This window comes from Brachyhypopomus gauderio, chromosome 11 (genome assembly GCF_052324685.1).
Source record: "Brachyhypopomus gauderio isolate BG-103 chromosome 11, BGAUD_0.2, whole genome shotgun sequence".
NCBI lineage: Eukaryota > Metazoa > Chordata > Actinopteri > Gymnotiformes > Hypopomidae > Brachyhypopomus > Brachyhypopomus gauderio.
In genome coordinates this window covers 13,457,294-13,483,812 of record NC_135221.1, presented here as the reverse complement: position 1 = coordinate 13,483,812, position 26,519 = coordinate 13,457,294, and the positions used below count along the sequence as shown (strand labels likewise).

The window sequence follows — 26,519 nt, the reverse complement described above, 5'->3', positions numbered from 1 at the left end:
GAAAATGTAAAAAGAAAAAAATCTTCACAGAACCACAAAAGATTTTTATTAGAACAATGAAAAACATGTTTTAACACCAAACATAATCATATCAGCAAAGGTACAACAAACCTTCTTTGGCTTATCCGAAAACCTTTTAGAATAAGCTTTGACAATTCAACGGGTCCCCTCACCATTTATACAAGAAAGTACTTGTAACATAGAAAATACCCCTAAGCAATGAAACTCTTACATTAATTTGATATAAAACCATTTAAAATAATTACTGTATTTATTTTATTTTGAATAATAAACTGAAACATGTAATCTTCTAAAATAAAGGCAAATGGCCTGCTATTGAAAACTGTCTGAAGTCATTTATAAGAAATTGTGTAGAAATAAAATTGGAACGCGTCTCGTCTAAACAGTGCTCAGGCAGACATTTGTCACCAACAAGAACAAATGCAACTTCTCCTCATTTCACTTTTTCCCGTTTGCCCTTCATGCCTGCTTCCCTCTCTTGGTTCTCCTGGTTGAAGGGGTAGGGAGTGAGGTCCAGGGAGAGGAGCTTGCTGAACATGCACTCATTAAACTGTAGGGGGCGACAAAAAGAAGCGCCAAGAAAAACTAGGCATGAACAGGAGTAGCTGAGCAGTATGTTGTATGGGGAAATTAAGGATTCATATTTAATTCAATCATGCATGTGCGTGCGTGCGTGCGTGCGTGTGTGTGTGTGTACCTCAGAGTAGACCCCCAGCAAAGCGTCAGACTGTGAATAAAACTCCTCCTTCAGTGAGATGACGATGATCTGGAAGTTTTGTTTGGACTGCTCCCTAATGAAGCTTGTCACCTGAACAAGAACAAAAGGCCCAAACATTACTACCTGAGATGGAGACCAAAGACTACCTGGCCCAGGGATGTTGGGAGTGGTATGAGGAAGCCCTTATTGCGTAGCGTTTATCCACAGAAGAGTTCAGCCGCTCTGCCGTGAGTGAGCGTGTTACTGTGAGCGGCGGTGTGGGGCTGGTCTTGCCTTGCCGATGTTTGTGTTGTCCAGGGCAGCGTCCACCTCGTCCAGCACAAAGAACGGAGCAGGACGAAAACTGGGACAGAACAATGAAAACCTGATGAGCCAAACTAAACACAACATGCTGGTAATGAGCACTGGTTATTCCCAGTATTCCCAGTCATTCCTGTCAGCAGCTGATGACAGTTAGTTCTAAGGCACTGTTATGAGAAAGGGTCAGAGAAATAACACGCTGTTTCCTCATCTCTTGTGACTCAAATGTTACCTGTGAATAGCGAACAAAAGGGCGAGGGCTGCGATAGACTTCTCTCCTCCTGACAGGTTGTCCATGGCCATAAATCTCTTACCAGGGGCCACACAATTATAGTTGATGCCATGCAGATAGGGTTCCTCTGGGTTCTCTGGAGTCAGAACAGCCTGCAGCAGACACACAGACAGGCTGATATGCAGTTCTAAATTATGAATGGAAAATGGGGGGTGTGGGATAGTGGTGGTAGAATTTGTAGATAAAATTACAAACATACATGCATATTCATGAGAATGTAAGAGATTGTATGAGTAATTTGAGATAAATGATTCTTGCAGCAAGCATCGAGGATAGGATCCTGGAGACCCACAGCTATTATCTGAATAATGTAGCCTGACTGAGAGAGAATGGGAGAGGAGGAGAGTGAAAATCTCACCTGGGCACTGTCGTTCCTACACAGCTGTTTGTATATCTGGTTGATGGCCACACACACGTGCTCAAAGCACAAGCTGAACAGATAGAAGCGCCTGGCCTTCACCTGCTCAAATTCCTGATGGCACTTCTTAGCTCTGCTTGTGCTAGCCTCAAATGCTAACGCACACACGCACACGCACACGCACACACACACACACACACACACACAGTGTTTGAATGTAAGAGCATGCCTCCTTGTGGTTCAGGATGGCACTCACAAGCAATTCATGATTTCCTCTGAGTATGCATATGTATGTATGTATTAGGGATGCACCGAAATGAAAATTCTTAGCCGAAACCGAAAACCGAAAATGAGGAAACCAAGGCCGAAAGCCGAAAACCGAAACACCGAAATACATTATGCCAATTATTAGTAACATTGGATTTATGGCTAACCTCACTAAAATCAAGGCATTGCTATTCAAAGAATAAATCAACTCCAAAATTTGATTTGAAAATATGTATTTAGCACTGACATTACAGTAATGCATATTATAAAATAAAATTAGTGGTGGGCCGTTAACGGCGATAACGCTGACAATGGCCGACCACTAATTAAATTTAACTCGCTTCCAGACCGTTTTTATCTGAGAGGATAAATATATGTATTTTATACGAGTTAAATTTAATTATAACTGACTGGCCTGAAAGATAAATATAAATTCTCTCATAAAAACGTGACGTGAGTTGCAACAACATTAAACAGCTCAGGTAAACACGCTTCTGAGAAATGTCGTCTGCTCGGCAAAACATAACGGGGCTCAATGTTCTCTATTAGCCTGCGAAATCCCACATCCTCTACGACAGAGAACGGCTGATCGCCTAGGGAGTACACTGTACGATATTTTAAATCGTGTACTCAGCTCCAGCTCAAACTATAAGACTAAATCGCAGGGTTTAAAAGTTCACAGCTCACGATTCATATACTCACACTATATGACCCGACGCTCTCATGCGACCTGACTGCTCACACTATACGTCCTTACACCACATATCGGACTCTTGTATCCGGAACTGCGTCATAAAAACGGGAGAGACGCTCATCTGAAATGTCCACAAAAAAACGCGCTGCCTTGGCAATTTGTGCCATTTCTGTGTCTAGAAACACCTAAAAAAAAAAGGCGACGTGCATGAACAAAAAAATGTCTGTGCAGATGCGGGTTTTCACCTCATTCACTGAAAAAGTACCATTAACTTGTGTTTTATGATGTATATTTGCAACTAGCATTTATTGCTTGCTAATCAAACAATATTTCAATGATTTCATCAAAAAAGAAATTCACTCGCACATGCGCGCGCGCGCACACAGAGGATTTTACGTCCTCGGCTCGTGGAGCTGCTTCAACAGTGCGATACTCTCACGAGGAGCGATTTGAATTTCAAACATGTTTGATATTCTTGCGACGCTGCGATTTCTGATCGGGAGTTGGTCGTGAGGTGTGAATCGCTCCTCGTTTACCTGTGTAAACTACACGATGCACGACATGCGATTGAGCCGAAACTTGGCCCGATCGCAAAAATAGTCGCACAAGTGAAAAATCGGCTGAAAGTGGGCGTGTCGTGCATCGTGTAGTTTACACAGGTAAACGAGGAGCGATTCACACCTCACGACCAACTCCCGATCAGAAATCGCAGCGTCGCAATAATATCAAACATGTTTGAAATTCAAATCGCTCCTCGTGAGATCGCATGAGAGCGTCGGGTCGTATAGTGTGAGTATATGAATCGTGAGCTGTGAATTTTTAAACCCTGCGATTTAGTCGTACAGTTTGAGCTGGAGCTGAGTACACGATTTAAAATATCGTACAGTGTACGCCCAGCTTTAAGGCAACGAGTTCCATCATTTTTGGTGTAATGTCCTTTGCCTTGGCGCCATCACTGGAAAACTTTTTTGCTAGCTTTATCCAAATAAACACGTGCAGGCGATTTTTGCTTGCGTCATCACAACACATTGTTTCGGCCGTGTTGTTTCGGTGATGAAAGTATTTCGGCCGAAAACCGAAAATGCAAATTTAAGCCATTTCGGCCGAAAATTTTCGGTGGCCGAATTTTCGGTGCATCCCTAGTATGTATGTATGTGTACATATACGTGAGTGTGTCAGTACCATCCACAACTCCACGGAAGCTGTCCTTCACCTCTATCATCTTCTCCAGGGCCTTCATGTTGGGTGGTTTGGATGCATGGATCAGTTTCTCCAGAGATAATACATTCTCTTTCAAGGACTCTACCTGGTTCTCAACCTCTTGTTCTTCAGTCAGACTCTGTACACACACACACACACACACACACACACACACACACTTTTTTTTACATAACAGTAAAATAAAATTTCCTCTAGCTAAGATGTAGTCTTTGTAAAATTTTATTATGAATGCCAATTTCAAAAAATGAAAACCCCAAAGTGACTAATCAGGGCTGGGTTGCTCAATAGCCTCGCAAAACAACGATCATCTTGAAATGGTACACATTATTCTCTCTCATTAAAGATGACCTTAACACTACAATGATCTGGAGAAATGGGCCCCAAATGGCCAAGTCTTATGCTTGTGTGTGTGTGTGTGTGTTATGTGTGTCCTTATCCTCACCTTCAGTCTGTCTTCCAAGGGTCCGTAGTCAAACACCATCTGCCCCTCACGCTCATAAATGTCCAGTGTGCAGACACTCTGGGACTCAGAGTCCAGCTGTGTGGGAGAGCAAAGACCTTTAAAACACAGCAGGCAACCAGGGAAGGAACAATGCAAGCACATTTCTCTCCCCCTTTCCAAATAGGACAGTGATCCACCACTGCATAGTTGCATAATGCTGCTGTAAAGACACAGAAACACCGCCACATGTTGAGAGTCTGGTATCTATAGTGTGTGCTCATCTGGCCACACTGCTGGCCAGTTGCATTCTGATTGGCCATCCAGACTGCACCATCACAATCTACATCATTTCATACTCATGAAGCAGTTTTGTTGTTCAAGCAAAGTTCAGCCGTAGCCAACAGTTTGCATATAGGAGGTAAAATTAGCCATTGGATCTTATCATTAAAAGTAATTCAAGAGCTTTGCTTAAAGCAGTTAATAACAACCAAGAGAGACATCAGTATGTCTTTGCCGACGGATGACAGGAAAAGTCTCATACGTCACACACGGCCAACTTTGAACAACCAGCATGGCTTTCAAGTCATCTGAATGTGTTGGTTGTGTGTCCTGTTCTGTCAGTTGTGAAGGATTAAGTGAAATACCTCAAAGACAAAGGCAGAGTTGTGGTTTATGTGGGGAAATATTAAGAGCTTGATGCTGACATTACATCGTATTTGGCACTCCCAAACTGCCTGTGGGTACTAAAAAGTGGAGCAAAGTGCTACAGACTGACATGTACTGTGAACGCCTTTCCAACCGTTTTCTCAGTGTTATAGGTATGGCTGTGTATAAAATATTGGCGAACGAAAATTATTGACGTTGTTGAGGCCGTATACTCCAACGCTAGGGATCTAGCACTAGGACCCTGGAGCGGTTATTTTCTGCATTAGCGCTAGATTCGGCAAAGTTCACATCGCGCCAGAACAACTGAACAACACACACTTATAATAATTTAATGCCTCCCCTCATAAAATTCCAGACATTTTAAGACATTTTTAGGCCTTGAATATGGAAAACTAAATGTAAGACATTTTAAGACTTTTTAAGGACCCGCGGGTACCCTGGTGAGAAGACCGGGGGGCGGGGCATGTGACGTCATGGGGATACGGGGCGTTGACATGTGACGTCATGGGTATACGGCGACAGGTGATGCCAAATGCGTGTGTGAAAGGCGACATTAGTATCTCGTTCCCACGCGTTAGTAAGTCGTGGCCACGCGTTATTATTTTTTTTACATGATGTCACCTTACGGGCTCTGTAAAATATAGTAAAATCCATAAAAAAATTTTTTTGACTGTCTTGTCAATGGATTCAATGTATGGAGCCAGATCCTTAAGCGCGAGAGGCCCGCTTTCGCCATTCCAGATGGCTCAGAACCAATAAATACATTAGCAGCGAAAATGAGTGTAAAATACCAGGGTTTACTTGTTTTTATTTTCTAACATGGGCTAAAGCACAGGGTAGACTCAAACGACAAGTGTTTACAACTTCATCTTCAACCTTTTCAGCCCTGGCGCGAATGTTATCCTCACCCGTCCGTGGATTCACCAGTTACAACTACAGACACTAGAAAAAAAATCTCGTTTCTTATTTTATGTCACCGTTAACTACACGGGGTTGACGCGAACTTAATAGGTCTATCTATCTACCTATTTATCACAAGAGCTTGTGGCTCTGACAGTATTCAACGCTGTAGAGAACGGCAGTAACTTTGTTTTACCGCAAAATATGAAAACGATTGAAACCATTAATAACCCAATTAAATCCACTGGGAAATGTACGATCTGGTAAATGTAGTGGTAAATGTACAATCTGGTAAATGTAGTGGTAAATGTACGCTCTTCTGACGGTGTAGCACTAGGTCCTGCTTCTCGTCCCGCTTAGAAGTAAATAAATAACATGAATGAAGAACGTTGGTTGAAACGCTATTTGGCCTCTATGATGGTTCGGGGCGGAAACTGCTGGCCACTGTGTCATTGAAATTGCAGATTTCGGAAGTGCTCTGTTTGCTTAATGAGTCAATGATAATTAAAATATATACATATAATCTCCCGACCCCCCCCCCCAAACAAAAAACTCATTGGATCTACACGATTCACGCAGGTCACCCTTTTCAACTTCAAAACGGCGAATTTCGCCGAAATGTGACAGATTTTCATGCCTGTGTCCAGCAGGAGGCAGCTCAAAAAGTAAAAAATAATTGGCTTTAGTAAAGATCAAGGCATCCATCTAGGAAAAACCATGGCAAAGCAGCTCCAGTCAGCTGCCATCTGGCTAAACACATGTTGCAAGTGCTTTAACATTTGTAAATTCAAATATTCAGAGTTAATTCAGAGAATATTTTTCCTTGCCGTTAATGGGTTAGAAGGTTAGAAGCTGTTGCCTGTATACAGGAATTAAATATTTCTTTTTAAAACTCTTTTTTCTGTATTGGTAATTGACATGTCCTCTCCCCACTTATTGTGTTCTTCTTCTTCTTCTTCTTTCGGCAATTCCCATTTAGGGGTCGCCACAGCAGATCAAACTCCTCCATCTGGCCCTGTCCTGAGTGTCCTCCACTGACACACCAGTCACTCTCATATCCTCTACCACTGCATCCATAAACCTCCTCTTAGGTCTACCTCTCCTCCTCTTGCCTGGAAGTTCCTTCCTCAAGACCCTCCTACCAATATACCTCTGCTCCCTCCTCTGTACATGTCCAAACCATCGCAATCTTGCTTCTCTAACTCCAAAAGATGCTACATGTACTGATCCTCTAATAAACTCATTTCTGATCCTATCCTTCCTCGTCACTCCAAATGAGAATCTCAACATCTTCATCTCACACACATCCATCTCCCTCACCTGTCTCTTTGTCAGTGCCACTGTCTCAAGTCCATACAACATAGCAGGTCTCACTACTGTCCTATAGATCTTTCCTTTCATTCTAGCCGACACCCTTCTATGACAGATCACCCCAGACACTTTATGCCATCCACACCACCCTGCCTGCACTCTCTTCTTTGCCTCTCTTTTACTTCCTCCATTACTCTGTATCCTCGACCCCAAGTAGGTAAATTCGTCAACCTTCACCAAATCAACTCCTTGTAAGTGGACCTGTCCACCGTCTGCCCTCTCATTCACATACATGTACTCTGTATTACTCCTGCTCACTTTCATTCCCCTGCTCTCCAAAGCATATCTCCATCTTTCCAAGCTCACCTCCACCTGCTCCCTTCTCTCACTACAGATCACAATGTCAACAGCAAACATCATAGTCCAAGGGGACTCCTGCCTAACCTCGTCCGTCTGTCTGTCCATGACAATTGCGAACAGGAAGGGACTCAAGGCTGATCCCTGATGTAGTCCTACCCCCACTTTAAACCCATCTGTCATTCCTACCGCACATCTCACTGCTGTCACACTGTTCTCATACATATCCTGCACTACCCTCACATACTTTTCTGCTACTCCTGACTTCCTCATACAATACCACAGCTCCTGTCTCGGTACTCTATCATAAGCTTTCTCTAAGTCAACAAACACACAATGTAACTCCTTCTGTCCTTCCCTATACTTCTCCATTAACACTTGAAGCAAACATAGCATCTGTGGTGCACTTAGCTGGCATTAGGGCTGCCACGATTAGTCAACTAGTCACGATTATGTCGACTATTAAAATAGTCGACGACTAATTTAATAGTCGATTAGTCGAGGCGTCAGTTTTGTTTTGTTTTTTTGCTTTTTTCTCTCCAAACTGCTCCACTGCTGCGTCTGCCTTTCTGTCCTTGACGCACATGCGCAGTAGTGGAAACCGTGGTAGGCAGTGGACGACATCCCAGGACGTTATACAGACAGGCTCTGGTATCGTGGCTACCCGGCTACGGATCTCAAAAGTGTGGGATCACTAAGAAAATGAAAGAGAAACGCGTGCAATGCAATATCTGCAAGGCAGATTCCACGGCAGCACAACCACGATGACATGACAATGTCTCAATTTTAGTTAGCTGCTAAAACGAGTGTAAACAGAGCGTTAACTTAGTACTTACTCATCGTGGTAGCTGTAAAAGTTAACATTAGCGATGGCAATTTGTTTCATTAGCTTTAGCACGCATTCATGTGTTTTCTGTAACGTCAGTGAGACCAAAACTTTATTTTTGTGAATAATTCCTTAGTTTCAGGTACCTACCTAATTTGATTTAAATGTAGCTAAGTTTGATGCCAGAGACAAATGAAAGAATGAAAAGAATTTCTTTATTAATGTATTTATATTTGTGTTTAAGCCAGTGCATTATCCTTATTTTAATCAGTTTGTTGCAACAAGCTGCATATTTCATTAAAGGTTTAATGAACTATGATATAAATTGTTTTTATTTTTAGTTAGCATATAGCTGAAATCTAATGATGGTTATATAATAGCAGCTGCATTCTAGTGTGATAAGCTGTATGTTTTATATTCAATTAACATATGATCCGATTAGTCGACTAATCATAAAAATTAATCGGTGATTAGTCGACTATAAAAATTATCGTTGGTGGCAGCCCTAGCTGGCATGAAACTATACTGCTGCTCACAGATCTCTACCTCTCCTCAAAGCCTAGCTTCCACTACTCTTTCCCAGATTTTCAGGCTGTGACTGATCAACTTTATTCCCCTGTAATTACAACAGCTCTGAACGTCACCCTTATTCTTGAAAATCGGCACCATTATGCTTTGTCTCCACTCCTCAGGCATCTTCTGACCTTCCAACATTCTGTTAAATAACCCAGTCAAAAACTCCACTGCTGTCTCTCCCAAACATCATCCGGTCCAACTGCCTTACCACACTTCATTCTCCGAATTGCAGCCCTTACTTCCTCCTTGCTCACCTGGGGCACTTCCTGATTCACAACCTCTACCTATTCTAACCTTCTTTGCCTTTCATTCTCTTGATTCATCAGTTCCTCAAAATACTCCTTCCACCTTCCCAAGACAATCTCCTCACCAGACAACACATTTCCATCTTTATCCTTTATCATCCTAACCTGCTGCACATCCTGCCCATCACGGTTTCTCTGTCTGGCCAATCTGTACAGATCATTTTTCCCTTCCTTAGTGGCCAACTTCTCACACAGCTTGCTATATGCCTTCTCTTTAGCTTCTGCCACTGCTCTCTTTGCCTTAAGACACATCTTCTTGTACCTCTGTATACTTTCTTCATCTCGCTGAAAATCCCAATTCTTTTTAGCCAACCACTTTCCTCTCAAACTTTCCTGAACTTCCTCATTCCACCACCTCTACTCCTTGTCTATCTTCCTCTGTCCTGAGGTCACACCAAGTACCTTCCTAGCCACATCCCTCACTGCATTTGAAGTCTCATCCCAGGTATCCAGAACACCACCACCACCACCACCATTACCCAGTACCTGCCTCACCTCATCCCTGAATTTTACACCACAATCCTCATCCTTTAACTTCCACCACCTGATCTTAGGTTCCGCTCTCACTCTCTTCCACTTCTTCACCTCCAAAACCATCCTACATATCACCATCCTATGCTGTTTAGCTACACTCTCCCTGTGTAACACCTTGCAATCACTAACCTCTTTCAGGTTTCGGATATAGTCGACCTGTGTGCATCTTCCCCCACTCTTATATGTTACCATGTGCTCTTCCTTTTTCTTAAAGTGTTAACTACAGCCATCTTTATCCTTTTAGCAAAATCTACCACCATGTGTCCTTCCGTATTCCTTTCATTAACACCATATCTACCCAACACCTCCTCATGACCACTGTTCCCTCCACCAACATGTCCATTTAAATCTGCTCCAATAACCACTCTCTCTTCTTTAGGAACCTGCAAAACAACTTCATCTAACTCTCTCCAGAATTCTTCTTTCTCCTCAACATCACAACCTACCTGAGGAGCATAAGCACCCCATCAATCTCTAACTTTACACAGATCACCCTGTCACTTACTCTCTTTACCTCCACTACACTCTTACTAAACTCATCCTTCAGGATTACCCCAACTCCATTTCTCTTCCTGTCTACACCATGATAGAAGAGTTTGAAGCCACCACCAATGCTCCTGGCCTTGCTCCCCTTCCACTTGGTCTCCTGTACACAGTATATCTATCTTCCTCCTCTCCATCGCATCAGCTAGCTTTCTCCCTTTACCTGTCATAGAGCCCACATTCAACGTACCAACTCTAACCTCCACCTTCCTGCTCTGCCTCCTCTCATTCAGCTTCAGAACCCTCTTCCCCCCTCTCCTCGTCCCAACAGTAGTCCAATTTCCACTAATGCCCTGTTGGCGGGCGTTGTTAACCCGGGACTCGACTAATCCGGTATGGAATTTCTATTTTTGATCCGCATCATTTGATTTGGCGCAGTTTTTACACCGGATGCCCTTCCTGACGCAACCCTCCCTATTTATCCGGGCTTGGGACCGGCACTAAAATACACTGGTGTGTGCACCCTAGTGGCTAGGTTCCCCACTTATTGTGTTATTAGTATTAATTTATTATTAATGTATTATTAATAAGTACCATTAATAATTATTATTATTTTGTGCCATCAACCAAAATGTAATTGTCACGTAGGGCTACCCCCCCTCCCCCTCTAGCTGTCACTTTGGGTTCCTGCACCTCGTGTCTGTTGTTCCCTGCGTGTCTGTCTCCATGGTTTCCCTCCGTCTGCCACGCCCATGTTGTCAGTGTCTCCACCTTGTTAGTTCTGTGTATTTATAGTTCCTGTGTTTTCTAGTCGGTTATCGGTTGTTTTGTGGATTTGTGTTCATGTGATTTGCATTCTCCATTGTTTTTGCTCTGGCCTGTTCTGTGTTACCCTGCCCAGTTTTGTTCAGTATGTCACTCCGTGTTTCATGTTCTGACTCGCTCGATGATCTGACCTACGCCTTCCTTTTCAACTCTGATTTTGGAATTCCCTTCATTAAATCTCGCTCTCTTCAGCATTTGCCTGCTGCACGTGCTGCATTACAGTAATCATATCAACTCCACCATTAACTTTTTGGTATTATAAGTTCATGGTCAGGTTAATGTCAGTACTCAGCCCTGGTTACTGGTATAGCTTGCGGCATCCAACTATGACACTACATACTTCTGTGTTTCCCGATGGACTGTTTTTGTCTGGACTTTGTCTGTTTTTGTATATATACACATCTACTTTTCCTCATCCTATTTATTCAGAAGCACTTTACACAGCTGCTGAAGGATCTGTCAAAACATCCTGTGTAGTTTACTATAATTTTTAATATCTCTTACCTAAGTACACTGCAGTTCACCTGTCCAACTTCTCATTAGTGCAAATGTCAAGCCAATCATATGGCAGCCACTCAGTGCATTTATGTATGTAGATATGGCCAAGACAATCTGCTGCACTTCAAACCAAGCATGAGAATGAGAAAGAAAGGTGATTTAAGTGATGTTGAATGGTTGTTGATGCCAGACAGACTGGTCTGAGTATTTCTGAGTGATTTTCATGCACAACCATCCAGTGAGCGGCAGTTCTGTGGGCTAGGGCTGAACGATTTTGGAAAATAATCTAATTGCAATTTTTTATCTATAAATTGCGATTGCGATTTAAAATCGCGATTTTTTCCCATTGTTCCACTTCAGGAAACTGTTTCGGCATTTTTTATACAGCTCAGATACAGGGTTGCGGGGGGGGGGGGATGTAAACAGAGGCGGTCTTTGCATAGAGGCGTTGCTAGGCAATTGCCTTGGGCCCCTCCCACTGTAGGGCCCCCTTGTCTAGCTAAAGCCAGGTTCACACTACACGACTTTTCAGTCATCAGGTTTTTGTGCCGTTCGCACTACACGACTGGTTGTGCTGTAATCGCAAGTCTTTCAGTTGTTGTGGCTTTCACACTACATGACTGATCGGTGACGTGGGCTCACGAATTAAACGACTGGGGGATCGCCGACTCATCTGGCTGCCGTCCAAAAACACGAGAACACGAAAATGAAACACTCGCGAGAACCAGCAACACCACGAAGAAAATAAAAACAACATACATGTACTCCACATTTTCGTTATTATTATTTTTTTTTACCGTTTAACCACTCGATAGTCCCAAATTGCCAGAATTCTTTCATCTCTCCGTTGCAGTGAACATAGATATAGTCAATCGCACTATTTCTCCAGTGCTGTCACAATTAACAAACACAGTCTTGTAGTAAAGTTGTATGAAGCTAGACGCTGCTGTTGACTCACAGTCGCCGACTGGGCTAAATATGAAACATGCTAGATATTAAACATGCTAGATATTTGCCGGTCGTCTGCGATGAGTTGGCGGCCACTCAGCAGTTCACACTACACGACTGAGCAAACGCCGAATGATCCCCGATTTGCGTCCGACCACAGTTTCTGTCGGCGATCTACAAAAACAGTCGGCGACTGAAAAACCAGCCTAAAATCTTGTAGTGTGAACCTGAACTTATTTCTCGCATATTAATGTTGATGGGCCCCCTAGCTAAATTCGCCTTGAGCCTCCAAATTGCTAAGTCCGCCACTGGGTGTAAAATGGACTAAATTTAAATATTATTATTATATCGTGATCGATCGATCGCCTGTGGTTGGCGCCAGAGCGAACTACTCATTTTTTTGTCTAAGACTAGGGATGCACCGAAAATTCGGCCACCGAAAATTTTCGGCCGAAATGGCTTAAATTTGCATTTTCGGTTTTCGGCCGAAATACTTTCATCACCGAAACAACACGGCCGAAACGATGTGTTGTGATGACGCAAGCAAAAATCGCCACCTGCACGTGCTTATTTGGATTAAAAAAAGTTTCAAAAGCAAAAAAGTTTCAGTGATGCAGAAAGCAAAAAAGTTTCAGTGATGGCGCCAAGGCAAAGGACATTACACCAAAAATTATGGAACTCGTTGCCTTAGACGATCAGCCGTTCTCTGTCGTAGAGGATGTGGGATTTCGTAGGCTAATAGAGCACATTGAGCCCCGTTATGTTTTGCCAAGCAGACGACATTTCTCAGAAGCGTGTTTACCTGAGCTGTTTAATGTTGTTGCAACTCACGTCACGTTTTTATGAGAGAATTTATATTTATCTTTCAGGCCAGTCAGTTATAATAAAATTTAACTCGTATAAAATACATAGATATGGATCGGAGGTAAATAAACTAGATTTTTTTTCTCGCCGTGTGAAATCGGAGGTGTGGCGTGTGAGCGTGTGAAGACGGTCAAATGTGTGTGTCACACGCTCAATGCGTGAGACTTGAGAGACCTGCTAATAATTGGCATAATGTATTTCGGTGTTTCGGTTTTCGGCCTTGGTTTCCTCATTTTCGGTTTTCGGTTTCGGCTAAGAATTTTCATTTCGGTGCATCCCTATCTAAGACGCTCAATGCGTGAGAGTTGGCAACCCTGCAGGTATAGCAACTTGGCTAAAATATGTGCGTGAGGGCATTTGGTAGCGCATATCCAGTGTGTTTAACAAAGCCATGAAGCCGGGCTTGTTCACTATATTAACGGGCATCATGTCTTTCACTATGAACTCCGTTACTGCCCGAGTTATTTCAGCGTGCTGCTTCGAATTACATCCATAAGGAGTTACACTTTCAAACGGTTCGGTCAGTGAACCCTGTCTGCTGGACCGCGGTCAAGCTATCCGCGCTTTCGCGATTCATCCGTGCTTTAAATCTTATTGCGCCTATATGCGTAATTTTACGGTATTTCGCTGCTCACCGCATACTAAAGCTGTATAAGCGCAGAGAAACACTTTGGCGTATTTGAAGATGCAGCACTGGTCGTTGGCATTTTAGCCTTACAAATATCATTCGAGGCTTTGTGGTGTTTTTTTAATGCTGAAGGTTTGTAGTGTTACCTCGCGTCGTAGCAACAGTAGCAAGGCATGTTTTGCAGGGTACCTGACGTTGAGCAGCATCTTTTTAAAAGCCAAAGTAATTTCACACAACTTATGTGCTGCCCCTCTTTGGTATTAGACTTTCAGTTGTGTCAGCTTCTGTCGAGCCTGAAGCCATTGTGCAACAAGTTAAAGTGCGCCGTGTTAACTTCACTTCTCCACCTCCCTGCCTCCTGCTCGGGTTTGCTCCGTTCGTCCTCGGCTCGGCTCGCTCCCGAGTCACGTGACCAGTTTAAATCGCAGCCTGTGCGATTAGACAATCGCGTTTTAAAAAATCGCGAAATTATCGCAAATGCAATTAATCGTTCAGCCCTACTGTGGGCACAAATGACTTTTTGATGCCAGAGGTGAGAGGAGAATGGCCAGACTGGTTCGAGTGGATAGAACGGCCACAATAACTCAGATACCCAATCGGTACAACCGAAGCATGCAGAAGAGAATCTCTGAACGCACAACATGTCGAACCTTGAAGAAGACCACACCGGGTGCCACTCCTGTCCGCTAAGAACAGGAAACAACCCTACAATTCGCACAGGCTCACCAAAATTGGACAATAGAAGATTGCCTGGTTGCCTGGTCTGATGAGTCTCGATTTGTATCTGTGTAAGTCAGAACACTGTACCTGCAGTGATAACAGTGTGTTTTCTGTTTTGTTCTTTGGCATATATCTGTGCAGTGATTAATAAAGGAATCAGAGAGAACCTGGGTGTCCCCTTTTACTCTAACTTACCTAACCCTTGGACAACAGGCATTATTGCATTATACTCCAGATAATATTCTGTAATGGAGTGTCATAGGAATATACAAAACTGAAAAATGGTTCTGGAAATTCCTTTACATGAAGTAGCTGGGCTCCCTTACAATGACTAATAAGTGCGCGTAGATATTAAAAAGCCTCAGTCCATTCCTTTGTGCCCGATTCATTTTAAAGGTCATGAATTATCATTGTGGTGCATACTAGTGGATGTCTGCTAATCGATCAGGGTCACATCAACACTGGAGATTGTGTGTTGTCCTTTGTGTCTACCTGAACATCACTGATGTCATCCAGCGTCCCAGAGAGCAAGGTGAGGGGCATGGCCTCAATCTTACAGCTCAGCAGCAGGTTGTGCTTGAACAGCCTCTGATGCTCCAGAGCGGCCTCCACAGAGATCAGCTCCTTCTGCATTTTTACAAGCTCCCTGGTGGTGGTGGTGCGGTGGTGGAGAGAGAGAGAGATCTCATCTTTTACATGAATGTAATGGTAAACATCACAATAAGACAGGATGAGAAATCACAGATGAGAGAAAAGAGAGAGAGAGAGAGACACAGACAGAGGAACAGACAGACTCTGAAAAGATTATAGGTAAACTTCATACCTCACATGCCTGGACCACATACCCAGACCTCTCCTGTGTGTGTGTCCCACACTCACCAAACACACATACCTGGATCTCTCCTGAAGGCCAATGGTCTTGCTGTCCAGCTCGTTCTTGGCATCTGTAACACTGGCCTTCTGTCCCACCAGAAGGTTCCTCAGCTCCTGGAGGTTAGACTGAGCCTCATCCAGTGCAGCGAGCAGCCGTTCTTCCTCCTGAGGAAAGTACCAACATTTAGTAACAGCAGGCCCTTCGCTTTAAGGGCGTACTCACACTAGGCTCTGTGATCCGGGCCCGGGCACGGTTGCCTGCCGAAGCACGGTTCGTTTGGCTAGTGTGAGCGCTCCAACCGTGCCCGGATCAGTTAACCGTGCTCGGGCCCGCTTGAAGAGGTGGGCCAGGGCACGATTAATGTGGACTCGGGCACGGTTCGCTTCTAGTGTGAGCGCTATCCGTGCCCGGGCCCGCTTGGTGCCTCGTCTGATTGGTTCATTTCGCTGGAACTCAAACATGACGTCAGTGATGCGATGCTCACGTTAAACAGTCATAGCGGCAAAGCGATTAGCAGACAATCGTTGTGTTAAATTATCGATAAATCTGTGCTTGCACCGTGTTTCTGCACTCCCAAAACGACTCCAAAAATACAATAAAAAGAGAATCGTGAACTCCATAGTGTTGTGCGGGCCGGGTTGCTGAAGCCAGTGTGAGTGCAGGCCAGAGGGGGAGTGGGGAGGGGGGATAACCGGGCCCCAGCACGGAACCAGCAAACCGTGCCTAGTGTGAGTACGCCCTTAGGCCTGGAAATCTTGATACCTGTGGAGCTCTTGGTACCAAAGAACCACAACAGCTTCTTGTCCTAGCAGGAGGCAAGCCACATTCTAAAAATGTAAAATTAAAAATGTACAAAAAGGTACAGAGCATTTTTTCTTAATGGTGAAGTGTTGTTGAAGCATAGAATGAAGCTTAAATAGTCGACAGAGAGGTTTGTAGTGTGTAACCAGGCCTGCCTGTTTCATGGTGACAATGAGTTCCTCCTCATTCCTGATGGACTCCTTGGTTTTGCTGATGTGGTTCTTCTGCTTGACCAGCTGGTCCTGCTGGTACTCCAGCTGTGTGCTCAGACGTGTGCACTGAGACTCAAAACGCAGCCTGCACAGACCACACACAGGCTTTACTCTGGATTATACTATTACCAGGCATGAAAATGGGTCAGGGGTTAAAAAGGTGAGAAGACCGGGGGGCGGGGCATGTGACGTCATGGGGATGCGGCGACAGGGCGTTGACATGTGACGTCATGGGTATACGGCGACGGCGACGGGGGGGGGGCTGTTGGTGTACGGGGATACAGCACAGGTGATGCCAAATATTACGGAGCCCGTTAAAAATTAATAGATTTTACTATATTTTATGGAGCCCGTAAGGTGACATCATGTAAAAAAATAATGAGTGACCACGACTTACTAACGCGTGCGAACAAGATAATTAAGTATTACTTTATATAAAGCCAGGTTTACCTTCCTTGGGCAGTCAGTTCGCGAACGTCCCTGGGATCTGCTTGCTTTGCTGTGAAAAAATAAACTTTGTTGCCGCGTGTGAAAGGCGACATTAGTATCTCCCACGCGTTAATAAGTCGTGGCCACGCGTTATTATTTTTTTTCATGATGTCACCTTACGGGCTCCATAAAATATAGTAAAATCTATTAATTTTTTTTTTGACTGTCTTGTCAATGGATTCAATGTATGAAGCCAGATCCTTAAACGCGAGAAGCGGCTTTCGCCATTCCAGATGGCTCAGTCAAAACCATTACGTCTTAATGAACCAATAAATACATCAGCGGCGAAAATGAGTGTAAAAATACCAGGTTCACGTGTTTCTATTTTCTAACATGGGCTAAAGCACAGGGTAGACTCAAACGACAAGCGTTTACAACTTCATCTTCAACGTTTTCAGCCCTGGCGCGAATGTTATCCTCACCCGTCCCTGGATTCACCAGTTACAACTACAGACACTAGAAAAAAAATCTCGTTTCTTATTTTATGTCACCGTTAACTACACGGGGTTGACACGAACTTAATAGAGTTCTATCTATCTACCTATATATCACAAGAGCTTGTGGCTCTGACAGTATTCAACGCTGTAGCGAACGGCAGTAACTTTGTTTTACCGCAAAATATGAAAACGATTGAAACCATTAATAACCCAATTAAATCCACTGGTAAATGTACGATCTGGTAAATGTAGTGGTAAATGTACGAAATGTACGCTCTTCTGACTTGTCTCCGGTGTAGCACTAGGTCCTGCTTCTCGTCCCGCTTAGCAGTAAATGAATAACATGAATGAAGAACGTTGGTATGATTGAAACGCTATTTGGCCTCTATGATGGTTCTGGGCGGAAATTGCTGGCCACTGTGTCATTGAAATGGCCGATTTCATAAGTGTTATGTTTGCTTATTAAGTCAATATGATAATTAAAATATATACATATAACCTCCCGACCCCCCCCCCCCCCCCAAAAAAACCCAAAAAACTGATCTACACGATTCACGTAGGTCACCCTTTTCAACTTCAAAACGGCGAATTTCGCCGAAAGGTGACAGATTTTCATGCCTGTATTACAGTAGAAGAGAATAACCTGGTCGAAAAGATGCACACAAAGCTGCAAACACTTTGACGGGTCACTTTGAAAGCACAGTGTTCCCTGCTGTTCGGATTCTTCCACAGGCCTACACAGCGTGCGGCTACATCGGCAAACATTCAGAACTTTATCTAGTGACTTGGACATTTTTTTCAACATTACTTAATCACATTTAAAATAGTTTTATTAGATGCTGCACAATATAACAAAAAAAAGATGCCTCAATTGTCAAATTTGATCGAGCCAGTCCAAAGATATTCACATTTAAATCGGCCCTATTTTTTTTATGCAATTAACCTAAAACGAAAGGTAATCTTGTGATCAAGAAATGTGCACTAGTTTTAGCATGTGGCTAGTCCGTGCCCGCCGTTATCATGATTCATCGGACCAACACGTTGTCTTGGGACCCTTAAAAAACCACCCTTAACTGTACAGACTGGAATAAAACTTAAGGAAACAATAAACAAAAATATAATGTAATGGTCCACTTATCTATTAATATCTTTTGAACAGTCCCACAATGTTTTTTTTTTTCACAATGTCACTGATTTCACTTAGACCAGCGTTTTTCAAACTTTTTTTCTGGTGACCCACATTTTGTCCATGATTTTTCACGCGACCCAGCCAAGTTGTTGACGGGGGGGGTTGAGTTTAAGTATTATATCGCGATCGATCGCCAAGTATTAACGCCTCCGCCGTTCGCGCTGTCGCGCGCTACGGTCACTCGCGAAAGTATAATCCATTAATATAATAATTTATTAAATATATTAACATTTATTTTTTTGCGACCCTTTTTTTTTATAGTATGAAAAACCCTGACTTAGACAATGCGACCGGAAAAAAATGGCCGCGGCTCAATAATTATCATGCGGGGATATCCAAGTCCCTACTTTATCGTACTGATCGGACCAGACAATGTGTGTGTGCAAGTCAAACCTCTTTTCCTCAAACTCCTCCTGCTGCTTCACACGGTCCATCTCGTACTCACGGATGTTGGCCACCCCTATCTCTGCACAGAACTCACAGAACACCATGTCCTCCACCTGCAGCCATGACAGGAAGGAGCAGACTAGCCAATAGCTCTCTAAATCTACTCAAACGACTGCACTAATGACCCGCATAAAGCCTGTCCAACTCCGGCAGACCCTACTGCAGCTCCATGCTGAGAGCTCCACAGGGGCTGTCAGTCACCTACTCAACCAATTAATCCATTACGGCTGATTGGCTACTTCCGGGTGATAAGCTGATTCCCTACTGAGAGGAAAATTGTTAAAAGGTTTGGTCAAAAAGAAGTCAGTAAAATGTAAAGGTAGCTCTCTCAACATTCGCATCGTTCCTGTATTTACACCAGTGTACAGATGGGCCAGTTATTTTTCATTCAGACACTGATTTTGGATTAGCCCCATTTGCGTCCGCCTCCCACACACATTACAGCAAAAAGGAATTAATGAATGAATTAATGAATACATTAATTAACTTTTAAAAGGCAAAAGAAAAAATAATGAAAGATCACATAAAATGAGATTCATTGCTGTATGAGTGAGTCACCTGATTGAGATTATCCTGAATTGACTTCATCTCATCATCCTTTACACTCACATTCATGGCCTGCACCTGGATCTGAGACTCAAGGTTTATAAGCTCACTCTCAAACTTGGAGATCTCCTGCAGCCATCACAAGCATGTATGTGCGCGCACACACACACACACACACACACACACACACACACACACACACACACACACACACAACATAAAAGGGTAAGAAAAAAAAGAAAGATGAATGGAACAAGAGAGTGAGACAGATGGAAGGCAGGGGAAGAGAGAGAAGAAAGAGATCAAAGAACAGCCTACGGTCAGGCAAGCTGGGATGCTTTTCTTGCGGATGCTCTCTAGATCAGCATTGGAGTATTTGAGGCGCATCTGGTCTCCCTGAATCTGGGCCCTAATCTGCTTCAGATCAGACTCCTTCCTTCTCAGCTTCATCAACTCCTGTTAGATGCACATCGGCCTCTCACTATATTACCACAAATGATTGATTGAAAAACAATTTGCTATTAAAACAAAATTCTAGCCCTCTTAATAGAGACAGGAAGTTTCTGAAAAATGATTAAAAGTTATTAAAGTATTAAAGAATGTCGGGAAGCTGGAGTGCCGATGTCCCCTGGTTTAGAGCCCTGAGTGACTATGTGGACTAGCCCGCCGCAGGTTTGCATGTGCTGTTCTTGTGCATAATCATAGTTCCTGGTTTGTCGTGGTCTCCCGCGGACCTGGACATACCCGCAACTCCGCAGTGAGCTGCTCCTTACGCTCTCTCAGGCCACACATCTCCTTCTCCTCCCAGCGGCGGGCCCTGCTACGCAAGTGCAAGGAGCCACCAGAGATCACCCCCGACTTGGAGAACATGGTACCATCCAAGGCCACGGTCTTTTAGATTACACAAGGGGAAGAGGGCTTTTTCCTAATCAAAAGATGGCGAGATCCTTCCTTTCTTTTAAACACTGTTTAATCAATCAGTATGTGGGCTGTCAGTGGCACTATTTCAGCAATTCTTCTATAGGTTTTGAAGACACATATGGTAGTTCAAATATGAGCTAGTTCAATATTTTACAATATTAAACAATAATCATTGATGTACAACTAATGGTATGTACGTTAACCAGCCTTTCAGACACGTGTGTGTCTGAAATCTGACCTTGAGACGCTCACGACCATCAAAAGCAATATGGCGGGCATCTTTGAGGGTCTCACAAACCAAAGCATTCCCACACACAAACTGCACCACTCTCTTCAACAGAGGTGCATTCTGGGAACACTGCACCACATCCACCACCATCTTGGCTCCTCGCACCTGCCGCAAACTCTCGTTCAGAGGGTTCACCTAACACAAAGAAAGAAGAATGTTGCATGATGGGAAACATTATATAAAGAAATTGTGACACCGTATCCCTGAATATACTCAGAACCTTATATATTTCCAGATGAGAATTACTGTATATAGAAAAAAAGTCATGAGCAGTGGCAAAGCAACATCTTTTCTCACCTACTCTTTTCTACTTTGCTCGCAAAGAGGATCAATGCAGATGCCCAGACAATGCGATTATTTGCAGGGCAGTTCATTTTTAACCACAGCCTAATAGGTTTTTCATCACAGCTTACAAATACTTTGTGTCTTAGAAAAATATGTTAGAAATAAGGGTATCACTGCTCATTGATGAAGTGTGAGTGACTCACGGCCAGGTAGTCGATAGGGAGAAAGATCTCTGGCTCAGCTCTCTCCACCTTTACAAACTCAATGCAGTCACGCGCCGCCTTCGCCGAAGACACCACTATAGCATTTATGTACCGGCCAAACACCTTGGTGACAGCCAGTTGGTATTTCTTATGGATGGGCTGGCACAAGTCCATCAATCGGCCAAACTAAACTCAGAAAGAAACCAGCAAAACAATTATGGCCCGTCACAAATCAGGGACTTCAAACTGCAATGCCTGGATGGCCGCAGCACTGCCTACACTCACACATCCAAACCAAATCAGACAGTGTTTCACAACTGAATGACAAAGCAGTGAAAGACACAAGCACAAAGCTGTGAGTGTGTGTCACACTACCACAGCATCCGGGTAGAGTCGCCGCAGACTCTCCAGGATCTCATCTCGTCTCTGCTGCCACCGGTTCTCCTGGCTCTCCATGCGTGCGTCCTGCAGTTCCACCAGCAGCGCCGCCAGCTCCTCGTTCACCACCTGCGTGCGCGCCTGGCAGTGCTCCAACTCCTCGGCCAGACGCTCCTCCTGCCCCCTTTCCTCCTCCAGAGCTTTGCTGGCAAAGACAGAACAGCAGAATCATAGGATGGGCAGCAGAGGGATGGGCCTATTGTCCGATTGGTTAGCCATTATCATTTTGTCAGTCTGTATCTGGAGGTCCCACAGGATCTTAGCCCAGTCATTCTCCACATTTGGGGGTGTGTCTCACTCTGACCTCGAAACCTCCAAACCATACTCAGAACAGATGATTCTGTATACTAAGCTAAGTTTCTACTGGTATGGGCTACTCCCTAAATACTTCATCTTCTTTAGAACTTGGCATTTCATTCTAAATAGTGACTCTAAAGCTCAACCAGTCCTTTGACCCCTTGTCCTATTTTTTAACATGTTGAGCACCATTTGGACTTTTCTGCTGAACTGCATGGATGTCCTGCTTCTGAACACACATCAATCAAATGATCAACTAAACAAGCCTTTCATGAGTTGAAAACATGCATTTAAGCAGGAAAAATACTAAGTTATCAAAGGATACAAAGTTAAACTCTGCAATTAAACTCTGGACAGCCCCTAAGCTGAGAGTGTTTGAATAAACAGCTTAAAACTGGAACATACTTAGAGGTGTTGGCAAACTCCTCTAGTTTCACTGCTCTTCGGTTAAGTTCATCTAGTTCAGCCTGAGAATGCTTCACATTTGCCTACGTTTACAGAGAGGACATCACTTTTCATGCATTCATAAAACTGCATAAATCAAAGTCTTAACATTTCTCAGCATTCTTACTCCAAGAACTTAACATCACAGTTCAGAAAGAAATATTTGGACAAGAATCTATCTGGTTTTATTATTTAACAGGACATATGACTGACAAGTCAAAAATAACAAACACATACCTCAATCTCATTTTTCCTCCTTTTATCAAACTCTAGTTTCTCGTGATCAGCCTTCACCTCCCAGTGTAGTTTCTCTGCCCTTTGGCATAAGCCAGCCCCCTGTTTCCTGGCCAGTTCCTTTAGCTCCTTGTATCGTTCCAGCTATAACAAAAACAGCACACATATTCAGTTATCCAACTTGTGCATAAATGCATCACCTGTAGTGTAGATCATAATATTATCATATAATGGCTATTTAATACATACAACCAGCATATATTAAACATGCTTCAAACAGCAATTGAAATTTCTAAATAATTCCAATTTATCGACTGTGCAAATGAGTTAGCTCTATCTGGAGCAAAAGGCTATAGTGACCAGAAAAGAAATCAATAAAACATTATGAGAGAACATGGTACAATTCAGAGTCAGAAAGAAACTCCTTGAGTAGGAGATTCCCTGAGCAGGAGTCCTTTGTGCATCTGCACCATCTTTTAGATGAAGGACATCGTCCACACGAAGTTCAGTCATCCAGCTTTTAAAACAGTGCTCAGCTACTGCACTGCCTCACATCTCAAATTCTCTAGTCTCTAACCTGAGCTTCTTCCAGCTGCATGTCTGCGCCCCTCTGGGCTCCCAGCTCCTCCACCTCTCTCTCGTAAGCCCTCCACACCTTCTCCAGCTCCGCCAGCTCCCGCTGCAGCTCCTGCAGGCCCTGCTTCTTCTTGGCCTGCTGTATCTCGCTCTTCTGCAGGTTGGCAAGTGCTTCCTCAATCCTGCTCTGGTGGTGAGATGTGTTCACTTTGGCCTTGATGTACTGAGACCTCTGCTGGCTAAGGATCTGCTCCAGAGACCTGGAAGAACGGTAAGTGTAGTCTGATGCAAACTTGTGATAGGAGATGAGAAGCTAATAAATTAATTCTAAAAGCTAATACGGGCCCTTGCACAGCTAAAGGCCCAGTACCAGGGGCCCTTATTGCCTTCTTTTTATGCCCTGCTCCTTAAGATTCAGTCCCCGACTTTTTTCTTACATAAAAAACCTTCTCTACTTTTTTAAAGATATAACACTTCAAATAAATTGTAATATCAAAGTTGAAAAAATAGTTTTGTGCAGGCTTTGGAATAATCTAATTGGCTCTTTGTGTTAACATGGTTTTTTAGCACTTAGCTATGAATAATTAAGATGTTATTTCTTCTCTCTTTGCCACTGCCAGAGGCAGGTATACTCACCTGATCTCCTTCTCCAATTTCTGTAGCTCTCGCGTGAGGCGGCCGTGCTCTTTCTTCTGAGCCTTCACAACTTTCTCATGCACCTCCAGACTGCTCTTCTTGGCGGCAGCATCCTCCTGCTTCTGTGCCAGGGACTCCGACAACGCCTTGATGCTCTGCTCATTGTAATAAAGCTCGAAGAGACTGACCTGGAGCTTGCTGTCATGCAGCTTGTCCACCAATGCCTGATACTTCTCCGCCTGATCAAAGGACACACACTTCTGGTTAAGGATAACACGAATCATTAGAGCCAATCAAAGGCTAGACCAACATGTATTCCTAAGTGCTCTGCACTTGAGAAACTTCCAGCCAACTACATATAATTTCTTATGATACCTCAGCCTTGTCCTTGAAGACCTGCTTCTTCTCTGCAGCAACTGCGCGTTTCCTGTTAAAGTGGAACTGAGCGTCCTCTTTGGCTTCCTGCAGCGCTGCGAGCTTGACGTCGTACTCGTTGGCCAGCTCCACGGAGCCACTGATGCGCTCAAACATCCGCAGGCGTTCTTTAGCGTTCATCATGGCAATTGATTCCACAGCGCCCTATCAGGCATAAATGGGTTCATGAGCTGTTGATTATCGCTAATTTAATATGTCAGACATAAGTAAAATATCGATCTTCAGCACCTGAAACACCAGACAATTCCTGGTTTTGACTACGATGCCTATCTTTTCCAGCTCTCTCGTGTATGTGGCCAACGAGACCTGCCTGCCGTTGACACGGTACTCGGAGGATTCACCTGAAGTAGCGCAAAATGAGCATCGAAAAGCGAAAATTCAATGGGCGTAGCCAGCTAGATACCCTAGCTAACGTATTCGGCATTTAGCCTCTTCGCTAGGGCGCTTTGGCGGTCACGTCAAACGCATGCACTGCAGCGCTATCAAACGCACCTGATATGGTTCTGCTATAGCTCATGTCTTCGCCATCGTCGTTGCGGAACATCATCGTGACCGACGCGGTGTTTGAGACGGGCTTGCCGACATGGGCTCCGTGAATAAGGTCTCTGGTGTGCTTGACGCGAAGACTGGACGCCCTCTCTCCCATTACAAAGCCCAAAGCATCCATGACATTCGACTTACCTTTAACAATGTGACCAACCAAAGTGACACGGAATGAACTTTTGCCAAGCTTAATGTTACCAAAACGTTTAAACAGTGCTAGCTAGCTGTGTGAAAGGTAAAATGTACCATAGCTAGCAAAATGACAAAATGGCCAGGCTATTTGGCTAGCTATAAAACGTTGGCTAACGTTAACGTACCTGATCCGTTGGTACCGATGATACAGTTGAATCGTTTAAACGGGCCTATTGTATGCTTTCCTCGCCACGACTTGAAATTTTCGATGTCTAATTGGTTTAAGTAACCCATTTTAGTCTGACGAGAAACTAGTGTAGAGTCACCACAAGAGACAAAAAAAGTGAAAGAATGAGAGGCAGAAGTGACAACGGTTCCCTCAGAGAAAGAGCGGGAAAGTTGAGCGCGTGGAAGTTATCTTAGCACTGCAATAAAAAAAATTTTGCGCGCCACCCACAAACTTGTTATATTCCATTTAATAACGTACTAGTACTGCACTCATATTCGACCGATATTTCTAGACAAAAACTTTATACACACACACACACACACACACACACATATATATATATAGCCTATAGGCTATATAAGCCAGTTACAGTTAGATTTTCTCAGTCGATTTGGTTCATTTCTCAAATCAGAATTGAAATTCTCAAAACTTTCAATCTCCACATCTCCTTGTCACTTGTGCACATCATAATTGCATTTATCATTGTGTTTCACATTTTGCAAATGGACAATTGTCTGTTGTTTTTTGCATTATCAATTGCTTATGTCATGTTTATCAAAATGTGTTGTACGGATTGTCTGTTGAATTGTCTTACCCTCCAAAACATTTAGTCATTGCCTAGGTCATACATGCAAAATTGCAGAACATGTCATAATCTCTAAGGCATCATTTTACATTTTTAAATTTATTTAGGTTTTTTGTTACATTTTAGTAATTTATCCTAATTTGATTAAATTGTTTGGAGGTGAACATTCATTTACAGTAGGCTATAGGAAAGGGAATTTGTGAAGGTTTAGATCAACCAATGGTCTCGACCATAAGTGCGTCTCATGAACCTTTACTGTAATTGGCAAACATTAGATGCTAAACACTGCAGTATCACAAAGTCTCACAATGAAAAGAAGAGGCCATGTATAGCAGGGGTGCACAACATATGCAACCCTCCGTTACGGCCCGCCGGTTGATAAATAATTTGGCCCGCCTTCTGGCTTCGTGCCAGAATTTTAACGACGAACCAGTAGTGTTGTTTTTTGGGCTACTTTTTAGTTGGGCTACCGCGGGAGTAAGTATACATTAAGAATTGATCGCGACATAATTTGTCTCCATT

General features: G+C 43.5%; 1 protein-coding gene across 2 annotated transcripts; it reads right to left on the bottom strand.

Moving 5' to 3' along the window:
• Positions 1-23: 23 nt before the first annotated feature.
• smc1b (structural maintenance of chromosomes 1B) lies at positions 24-25,670 on the bottom strand. 2 transcript variants are annotated; one of them, XM_077022134.1, is made up of 25 exons: positions 25,368-25,619; positions 25,000-25,188; positions 24,736-24,848; positions 24,448-24,651; positions 24,073-24,311; positions 23,438-23,696; positions 22,864-23,004; positions 22,588-22,670; positions 21,823-22,030; positions 21,448-21,633; positions 20,909-21,094; positions 20,494-20,640; positions 20,068-20,205; positions 19,762-19,878; positions 19,150-19,256; positions 16,585-16,726; positions 15,647-15,792; positions 15,247-15,400; positions 4,314-4,409; positions 3,833-3,989; positions 1,690-1,844; positions 1,272-1,423; positions 1,013-1,082; positions 719-829; positions 24-571 (listed from the first exon to the last, which is right to left on the bottom strand). In XM_077022134.1, exons 1-25 carry the CDS (start codon positions 25,474-25,476, stop codon positions 455-457), a joined length of 3,726 nt encoding a protein of 1,241 aa, XP_076878249.1. In that variant the 5' UTR covers positions 25,477-25,619; the 3' UTR covers positions 24-454. The 2 variants fall into 2 exon arrangements, 1 of the variants encoding a protein (XP_076878249.1); XR_013134039.1 differs by lacking the exons at positions 24-571; positions 719-829; positions 1,013-1,082 and having other exon boundaries at positions 1,286-1,423; positions 3,864-3,989; positions 25,368-25,670.
• Between the last annotated feature and the right edge of the window lie 849 nt (positions 25,671-26,519).